At 37.7% G+C, this 10,743-nt stretch overlaps 1 protein-coding gene across 1 annotated transcript in view; it reads right to left on the bottom strand.

Moving 5' to 3' along the window:
- Nucleotides 1–10,743, bottom strand: part of LOC117955651 (gamma-aminobutyric acid receptor subunit beta-2) — a 58,090-nt gene that overhangs the window by 28,216 nt on the left and 19,131 nt on the right. Inside the window, exon 4 of the mRNA XM_034890269.1 lies at nucleotides 5,558–5,778. Coding sequence (XP_034746160.1) covers nucleotides 5,558–5,778 — 221 coding nt within the window. The remainder of the gene's footprint in view (nucleotides 1–5,557; nucleotides 5,779–10,743) is intronic.

Genomic DNA, 10,743 nt, shown 5'->3' with positions numbered 1-10,743 from the left:
TGGTCCTAAGAAAGTTGCTGTTGAAAATGTTTGTATAGATTGCTATGCTGATGTTCTTGGTTAACTTTGATTTGCTGGACATTATTGCAGAGCAACCATGGCCGACAGAACCCTACCTGGTCGGGGGCGGGCAGAGATAGGCTCTTGCCGGCCTTTATGCAAGCAAACATGACAGATCAGTCAAAGTAAGCCCCCCCCCCTCGTGGCTGGCTTTAGTTGCTATTAGTCAAAAGTCCTGTACCCTTCATTGAAGTACCACTACAACCTCAAAGTACTCTTCAAATACCGTTTCTCCAAATGTGTTTATTATTTCAAGTCGTTATTTTCACGTTAATCAATGTCCAAGAGTACGTTTCCCCTGATGAGATGTTTTTTTTGTTTTTTTTGCGATTTGACACTATAGACTCACACTGACCTCCTCAAGCTTTTATTTTGGTACTTCCAGGTATCTGCATTTTAAATTTGCTTATTATTTAAATATTTACTTTCACCCAAAACATTTAGATTAAGCATTTAACATTTAGGTTTAACATTTAGATTTAGATTTAACATTTAGATTTGACATTTAAATTTAGCATTTAGATTTAATATTTAGGTGTAACATTTAATATTTGGATTTAACTATTTAAAATATCTGTAAGTTGACAAATATTGTTGTAAATGTCTAAAAAAGCGAAAAATTCCCTCATATTTCATACCAGTTTTTTAAACATGATTTGAAGCTAAATGTGACAAATTTGTTCATGTTACAAACGGCACCCCATAGAAATGGACACTTAATACAATACATTGTTAACAGAAACAATGTACACAAATCTAAAATATTTTAATGTTGCTGTGGAACAAAGTGAGCCTTCAATCAAATGCCATGTACTGTATAGATTTTATGTTTATATAGTGGATCTATACAAATAAAACAATAGATGTTTTATTTATTGCCCCTCATTTGGGCTCGCCATACCTGTCTCTTGTTGACTGACTCGCTTGTGTGGTTCATGTGTGTCCGTCTATGCGTCCTTTCAAACAGCCGCCCAACTCTACCTCTGATTGGCTTACCATGAAATTTTTCTCTGCCTCAGCCAATCATCAGTATTCTTGTGCTTTTCTAGTGCACTGTCCACTAACCAAGGAAGAACAATAATTAAAAAAAAATATTTGCCTCTTGGCTCAGAGATCTAGTTGGTCTGATTAAAAAAATTAACCGCTCCAATAATAGTAAATCGCCACATTTTTTGTCAGTAACGGTAATGGCTTTATTAAGATGGGAAGAGTAATAAATTACATTACTCGTAACCGAAAAAAGTAACGCCGTTAGTAACTCCCATCGCTGCTGATGATCCAAACAAATCTTCAATAACGAACAATATTCAGTAAAGAAGTTCAATAATCTGAGGTTGCTTAATGGAGTAACATTGCTGTCCACCGATTGTGATCATTTAAACTTTGTTAAACTTTTACAGAAAGTAGAAAGATTCACAAAGATTTCCCATAGCTGTATAAACTACTAGCAATTCTTACAGGTAAGTTACTGCTTGTCACATGCTATAACTATGTTTGATGACACTTTGTCCATCCCACCGCTTCTGTCTTTGCTGGTTGACTAGCAACTTCAGAGTGATTCCTGGCTGTTGTTCCATTAGAAATAGTTCCAGCTGCAACTCCTGTGTACGGACTACACAAACAAGACACAATGTGTTTGTTAGCGAGCTTTAGAGATGTTGTTAGGTGTATTTTTGAACGTTGGACAGAGCTGCTTCATGCTGTTTCCCCCTGCTTCCGCTATTAATGACTCTAGCTCCACTCACAATGCACAGACATGAGAGTGGCATTGATTTTCTAATCTAATTATAAGCTAGGAAGCATACAGCTGTATTTCCCAAACTATTGCAGTAATGTTGAGAATAAAACACAAACTTTGTCCCTGAGTTTCTTAAGATGTTTTCACTATATATCCATATTTATGTTTCACAAGTTGTATTTCCTATTTGTATCCTTATGATGTCAGAGTATATGAATTCTAATTTGCATGACATCTATTATATTTCATATTAGTATTGCTTTAGTGTATTACTACTCGCTTCTGCAATAACCCAATTTTCATCTCAGGGACCATTAAAATTCCATGTAGTCTAATTTCTTGGCATAATAAATTAAATAATTACGAATATGTATTAGGCTTTCAGAGGACAGTAATATGCAATATCTGCATGTGCTGCGGATTTGTGTGCAGTCACTGACATGCGCAAGATCTCATGACCTAATTTGGGATTTGTAAAAATCTGGTCATCCTACTTACATGATATTGAGTGTCAAGGGTGATGGATTTCTTCTCCCAGTTTCAATCTAATCTCACTTCATCCAAAGTAATATTTGCCCTGACTTTTGTGTCAAAACTTCTGCAGTGCAATGGAAATGTGCAAACCCATATTCCAAGTGATTATGGATTTCTTTTTCATTTGCATATTGGATTCACTGGTTGGGTTGATATTGAAGGTTATCCGTTTTAACTCAAATGGCCTGAGACAGAGGATTTGTACTATTTGAGTTCTATTTCAGCTTAATCTCACCCTCACAATCTGATGGTGCCTCTCCAGCTTTCTTCCAAATGCTTTTGTCTACTTTTAATGTTCGAGGCAACAAGCACATTGGCACTGATGTCAGAGGGAAGCACTCTGATGCAATGATCATTCTTATTAAATGAGTAGCAGAAGCTACTATAGTATTAAATATCCTTGATTTCCTAGGGGACTAACAGTATTTATGGTACAGTTTATCCAGGCTATCGCCAATTTATAAAAAAATAAATAAAAAAAATCCTTTATTCCCACACTCCAATAAACCTAAAAAGATTTTGAAAAACATCATCAAATGACTTCAAAACCCATCAAGCTCTCTGGTTGATGCTTTATTAACATTTGGTGGGAATCTGGTGTGTAATGCCATTCTTTTTTATCAAATGAAGTATCTGCAAATTACTTTAAACTCAGTTATGATCCAGGAAGAATTGTTATGTCAGTAAACCAATTATAAATTTGACTGAAGGGTTTTGTGTTTCCAGGGATTACTGATTAAATCTGAAGGCAATAAAATGTATTCGGGGTAGAGCGAGCGCCCATATATAAAGGGTTTACTCCTCAACGCGCTCAAACCAGCGGCCTTTTGCTGCATGTCGTTCAATCTTTCTCTCCCCTTTCAGGTTTTCAGCTGTCCTGTCATTAAAGGCCTAAAATGCCCCAAAAATAAGCTTAAAAAATGTATCAGAGTTTAGAAATTATTTTAAAAAATATGATTCTAATTTCAATGTTCCTGTATAATTGGACAACACATTAAAGAGAATGTCCCTTTCCCCATGCAATAATACACTTACGGATATTTTTTTATTTCTACTCAAGGCCATTTCACATGTGTTCTATGAAAATTAAAAGTTTAGTTAAGAAAATGTAACATTGTTACAAAAAGTTGCTTGAATGTTTTGTGCTGCATTTGTTTTCTCTATTTAATCACGTCTGTGTCTTTATCTCCTGCTTTTCTCCATTTCTAAAGAATGGGATTGCTCTTACTTTGCCTTCCCTTCCACTGTACTCTTGTTGTAACTACAACTCTCACCATATCCAGCAACTATTTCCCCTCTTATTGCAATTCAAGTTTTAAGAATCAGGACTTGAACACATTACTTCCGCAAAATACTTCAAGCAAAATACAAAATGCTGAACTTTTTAACAGGCCATTGGGCAAGTAATGAAGATAGACAACATTGATAAAGAAGACCAAAGAGAGCACTACTGACAAGATGTATTTCTAATCCTTATCACTCTTCTCTCTCCTTCTTTGTCTCATTGTCTCACTCTCCTTCAGCAGTGCCAAGGCGCTGCCATGATGGCCATTAAGATGTTATGGTTTTCAATAACTTTTTATAGTTAGGACATCAGAGTCCTATTTGCTAAATGAACTGATGAGACATCAGTGAGGTGTGAGAAGTGCACTGTAATCATATTAACTTTAAGAGGTTAAAACTCAGTGGAATGGGTCAATCAATTAATATGGTACAAAAGGAGCTTTGTTTCTGGAAACTGGAAGCCCGTGCCAAACAGACAATAGTCTCAGAATACCATCTAAACTGGCCTCCCCAAAGAAGGTTTACAAAGAAAGGTTGTAACCTGATGTTTTTGTAAAAATAGTACTCCAGTATTTGTAGCTATGAAGGTGTCAACAAACTCACTTTCATTTTCTGAGAAACTCCTTTATCACACTAAGTTAAAAAAATTATCAGTTGTACTTTGGTAGGAAACATGACTAAGATGAATTTATGTTTTTGTTAATTGATAAATTCCATTAAAACTACAAATAACATCACAATTACGCATCCCATTTTGCAGTCCAAAATGTCAGTGTTCAATTCTTTGAGGAATAATCGAAAATGTTCCTTTTCCTCGCAGCCTCTGACACGGATGGTTTGTGCATGTGATTGAGAAATGACAGGGGAATGGTGTTCCCGATGGATGATTGTTTGGTCATTAATTCAGCATTCCCAGGAAAGCTAAGGCGAGTTGTAGGACAAGGTATGTTGCCCTTGTGTGGCAGGCAGCTGTACGGCTTTTAGTCAATGAGGCAGTCTTCATAGGATAGAATGATGATCTGTGTGGGTATATATGTAGTGGAGGATGGGTCAGAGAAACACATGACTTTCACACAGTAGACCTGGGTTTATGTCCCCTTTATAAATATAGTAAACAAGTTTTTACTACATCATGTTCTGTGTCACGTGCTACCGGAAGAAAAGTAAGATAACATATTTTAAAACAAAGCCCAATCTTTTTCTAAAACTTAACTAAGTAGCTTTGGTACCTAAACATAACCAGCTGTCTCCTGTGGGTTGTATAAGACGGTAGGAAAAAACAACCTAAATAGTTGTATGGTTTGGGGGGCATTTGGCCAAAATATAGCCTAAATTTCTCTATTTCCAGGTCCTCTTAACACATTCAATTCACAAAGCAAATATGCATGATGTAGCAGAAAAAAACAACCACAGAAAGTTTAACTTTACGGATGCTTTTTGTTTAAACTTTTGCTTGTGATAAAGATAATGCAGAGACTTTGTAATAGAGTTGAATTTAGTGTTACAGAAACCTTTAGTTGATGATGTGCACATGTCCTGTAAACTAGGACACAAATAGGTCACAACATCAACATTCTAAATTTTGCCCAGGGGCAATATTGCGCCTCACATCAGTAGTTTTCTTCATCTCGTTCTAATGAGCTAATTACTGACTGGGTCCAATGCAGCAATTATTGACTCATTGTATCAAAGTTTGTAGAAGTTAGAGGTTTCCTCCCAGGTGTTTTTTTGAAAAGGGAAAGGACACTGACACAGAATTAAGTGGGAAGTGTTTGACAACATGAAGTGGAAATGACTACAATTTGTGCAGTAGTCTATCATTATCTGGTGCCGTGCTCATCCAGCATGTGAGAGATATTATGTATTTTTCTGTGTATTTACACATGTGAACATCTTGGTGTGAAGTACAAAATGTTGTTTTTAAAAAGATTAAAATCTCACCTTAGACCGTACAGTACGGTACCATCTGGGTGCAGTCGGATCATTCTATTTTTCACTGTGACACCGTGGACAAATGATTTCTTGTCATTGAGGAAGTATGTGTCAGGGACCCAGAGCTGGTCAGCCACCCGATTATCTAAGGTCAGGTTGAGGGGGATCTCAGTGTAGGACAGCCGTTTGTCTCGCCAGGCCTGCTGGAAGTACATTGTCAATGTGTAGTCCTGAAAGTGCAAAGAAAAGGAGCAAAGGAGGACAAAGAGGGGGATGGGGGAAGAAGGCCAGGAAATCAGAGGGGAAAGAAGATGAGATGAATTGGGCCGGGAGAGGAAGGAAGAGAGGCGGATGAAAAAGAGAAGAGATGGAGAGAAAAGACAGGGTTATTCCAAAAAGAGACTATTTTACACAGCTGCTCTGCAATACAGTTCTTTTCTACTGCAAACTTTCAGATTAGATCAGACTAGGCTTTAATATTGGATGAAGTTCACTTTAAAGCAAATGGAACCGTGAGAGTACAGGCCAAGAAACTCTCAGTACAAAGCAGTGGGGAATTCCTTCTTTTCATAGAAACATAAGGTTTAGACAGACAGGGTAAAATACTGTGTATGTGTCAGAGAGAAGAAGGCAGACGTGTGTGTGTGTGTGTGTGTGTGTGTGTGTGTGTGTGTGTGTGTGCGCTACTATGTAATAAAACAATCGTGTGGCTTGCTCATTTGTCTTAATGTTTGTTTGTGCATATGTGAAACACATACAGTACATTAACAGAGAAGGGAGAACATAAGAGAGAGGCCACATGTTCCACACAAATAAAAATAACCTCCAACCAACAATATCTGCGTAAAACATATCTTGCTATATGCTCTATTTGCTTTGACAGTGGCTGTCTTCTGGGATTAAGTATTGCTTGTAAAATGAGCTCCCCATGTCGTACTTGCATAACATTTTCACCAAATTTGTCCTCCCACGACCAGAATGAAGACCATTCTCTTGCATAACATCAAGTTGCACTTACAGCAAATAGCCTTTGAGGGACTGTATATGTCTGCTTTTCATAGCAGAGTCAGATTTCAAAGTGTGTTGGATATAATATGCATGTTTGTCTTCATCATAGGCATGGATAGTATGAAGATGTCTGTGCAACATTGTTACTGAGGCCAACTTGTATGGATTCATTTCCTTTGGACACCTAGAGAGAGTTGTGCTATAGAGCAATGTTTTGAGTGTTTTGCCTCCATTATTTGTACCTCAGGCTTTACAAGCACGTGCGTTCCAAACATATGTGCATGTGAGCACATTCCTGCTTATGGTTTCATGCAATATTGGTGATCAACAGTTGGGCGTAATGTGGCAAGAGATGTATCACTGCACCAACAACCGAAGAGAAAAGAAGAAAGTTTAAAAGCTAATGTTAACTTAAATAATGCAGGTTTCAAAATATTAAAAAAATCAGCTTTGCAAATGTTTTATTCAGAAGGAAATGCATTTTTAGACCTCAGGAATACATACAATGCTTGTTATGAAACATTTACACACTATATTTGTGTACCAAAAAAAAACAACCTTTTTGCAGATGTATACGCCTGTAAAGCATTGCTTGTTATATAATTGTTAACCTGAAATACATATAATAATTTATAAACAAATAGAGTAAGTTTGATGACTTGCGGTAAAATTTCCTGATGCTAAATCTAGGACACAATAAAAGAGTCAAGGCAGCAGTCAGATGCTCATGTAGTTCGCTGAAGTAGGAAGCCTACCAATCATCCATGAAAAACTAAGTTAAATAAACTTGCTGTCTCAGGGAACTTTTTTGTCATGACTGGCAAATCCACTTTCTGGCAAAGAGGCTGAACATGCATTTTTGAATATGCCCGTCGGCTACAGATCTGACATCTCACAGCACCTTGGGAACTGGAGGCTTGGATGTTGACTGGATAGAGTCAGGAAAACAGGAGCAGCTTTGCTCACTGGAGCCCGTGTTTGACTGAAATAGGTTTTGTCATGTTTTCGTGGTTTTTGTCCCTTATTTGGCTTGGGGTGCTGACAACCACGGGTTTAAGAATTGAGTTTTTCAAAAGACATATTGGCATAGTGGCATTTCTAGCGTTAAAAACTATAATTGGGTTTGGAACTGGAATTGACTGATTCCAGTAAATCCATGCTAAACAAAAATATATGGGATTGATGGCACTTCCATTTTTTCATTTACTGTATGAAAGAATTACTAAAATTCCTTATTTAAGTTGGTTTGAAGAAATTCATTTGAAGGGGTATGTAAAGGCTTAAGGAAATGTTGGATGATTTCCACAAAAAGGAGAAAGTTCCTACATAAAAACATGGAAATAGCTAATCCTCTGGGTGGTATATTTTGGTTTTCTCTTACAGTATAGACCATATAACCGTCTAAAATCTGGGTAACTTTACACTTTCACCAACAGATCCTTGGGTGCACGTGTCACAAAACTTCCATTCTTGGTTGGTGGTTATGTAACTAACAGCTCACACTCCGCTCTTTTAGGAATGCTGCGACCGCAGCACGTGACGAGGAATATAGATGAGATGCTTGTGCCATGTAGACCTCCTAAACTACTTTTGCTACACTCATCAATACACACCATCAAACAGGAAGATTTACTGTGTTCTACAAAACATCAGAGAGGATTCTCCATGTTTCTTTCTTGTGGGCATGCACACACTTACACAAACACAGTGTCTCTTCCTGTCTTGTTAGAAATGTGGACACTGAAAATGATATCTGCAGTGTGTCTTACTACATTCCTTCTATAGATTCTACTAATATCAAGAAATGATACATGCGCTATTTATGTTAATCCCGTGCATGTGTTTATCAATGCATAGTGTGCATGCATGTCGAGATAGATACATGTGCTACATATTTGTGTTTGTTGTGTTTCAGGGATCACAGCCAGGGCTGAACAGGGATAGCATAAACAATGCAGCTGGGATTTTTCACCTGGCACTGTGGATGCAATATGTAAGATTTCAATATGTCCTTTTGAATATGTTACAACAAGGATTTAGATAACAGGAGTCCCATTCTTTTGTATTTCATCACTTGCCAGCACCAAGACTGGCAGCCATGATGGAGTAAGAAGGCTCTATGCGAGGTAGGCTTAATTATTACAGAGTAAATGTTTCCATTGTCTTCCCCATGAGCCTATTATTGTAAGCCTATATCTACTTGGGGAAGTAGATATAGGCTTGTGGTATGCTGTGTGGGACGCGCTCTGGAGGTGCCACTGTGGCTAGTTTACCCTGAACATAAACCTCTCCTCAAAGATAGCTATAGTGTGTCCCTGTCTTTCGCTCTCTGTGGGAGGAGGAGGATGTAAATCACCAGAATAACTGCGGCGACTGTGTGCATTTAAGTTTAAGGGAGGCTGTCATAACAACAGTCATAATGAGCACCAGTACATAAACCATGTTGGAGAGAGCCACTATAGAATATGATAATCCAATACAGGCTTTACCAATGACTATTATTAAGTTCCACAGCACAACTCCTACTGAGTTAATGTCTCCTCATTTTGAAGGTACCATTTGTTTAATACATTTCTTACAGGTTGTGTTAAACACACAAGACATTTCACAAAAGTCAGTCAGTCGATCAGTGCTGTTCATATATTTACTATTTTTTGTTCTGAAAGGTTTCAATCCAAACGTATAATTTATAAAATGTCATCCTTTGACAAGGACAGTGTACAGTACAGGTCTATCCTTTATGTATAACATTTGAAAAAGTACAATTACTTTAGCTGCTCATGACACATGAACTACACATACATCATCAAAATCCTGGTGCGATCCACTGCAGGGGAAGAATATGGTGCTGTAAAACCATCTCTATGCACTTTGCTGACTCCGCTCACCTGACCCACTGCCGGCGTACGCTAAGGGCACTGTCATCACCACTCTGCAGTAGCTTATGGCCATCTGAGCGAGTGAGCGGCAGATGGCACAGCCTGCAATTATTTTCCAACACGTATTGATATTCTGACCTCATCAACTCGAGTCACCTTACCCCAAGCCACAAATGAGTGAAAATCCACAATTAGTCATAATAACCAGTGTCCCTTTTGATATGAAAGCTGTTTGGGCCCAATGTGAGCCTGATATTTACACTGATTTGAAAATTAGTTAATATGCAGATTGTGGAACATAAGTGAAGAACGTTTATACAATCCTTAGTAAAAGCACCTTAAAGCAGTGCTGATCAAGTAAAATTGTAAAACTATCTCTTAGATTAGAGTCTGGAGTACCTTTTTACTGAAAAATACACATTGGATGAGGGAACCTTATAGCTGTAACAATCATTATGAGATAGTGTTTGTGTTAACTTGGTTAATCCTAATTCAGGAAAAACAGAAAAAATAACTGGTGAGTCTATAGTTTGACTACCAGGGAGAAACATAAATTTCCAATATGTATGTACTGTAAGAAACTATTACTAATTGCTCAGACAAATAAGCCACATGCTTTGCGCTTGTCAAGTCTTGTCTTTGCCATAAACTGGCCTTGAATATGGACAATCTATAGCTGTCTCAGCGTCTGTGTTACATTACTTTCTCAGTATGAACTAAAAATCCAATGTTTTCACGTTGTTGTTTTTTCCAGATAAATCAGCTGCAGTCAATAGAAACTTGAGCAAAAGCAACAAACAATTGAAAATCAAAACTGGAAAAAAAACTCTGCGGCTGCCCACACTGGCCTCGTCAACCCCAGTCATCCTCCAATCTGCCCTATCCACTTCCCCAATGCTCCTTTCCACCCCTGCACCACATTCTCTTAGTCTGAAAACAGCACGAAGAACTTACATTAGACTCATGTTGTTGGACTCCTTGAACCCTCCAACAAACCCTACTTTGTGTTAGTATTAATTGTTCCAACTTTGCTTTTGTGGTTTAATTGATAGTTTTAAAGCAAGTCCAACGTTGTTTGCATTGCCTTCAAAAACAACACATTTTTCTGATCTGCCATGGTTAATGTTTGATTAGGTATGGGCAATAAGGTGCTTAATTATTCAGGCAACTTATTCCCTCACTATTTAAAATGGGAAAGGAGTTGCTTGTCGCGATGAATCCACTTTTTTTTTCACCCAACTCCGCAGTTCCCATTAGATCTACACAGAACTGGATTTCATCTTCAGCTCATTGTTTGGGTTTTGAGAA

Source organism: Etheostoma cragini, chromosome 13 (genome assembly GCF_013103735.1).
Source record: "Etheostoma cragini isolate CJK2018 chromosome 13, CSU_Ecrag_1.0, whole genome shotgun sequence".
NCBI classification, from domain to species: Eukaryota; Metazoa; Chordata; class Actinopteri; order Perciformes; family Percidae; genus Etheostoma; species Etheostoma cragini.
The sequence above is the reverse complement of the archived record's forward strand: the minus strand, read 5'-3'. Positions and strand labels throughout refer to the sequence as shown.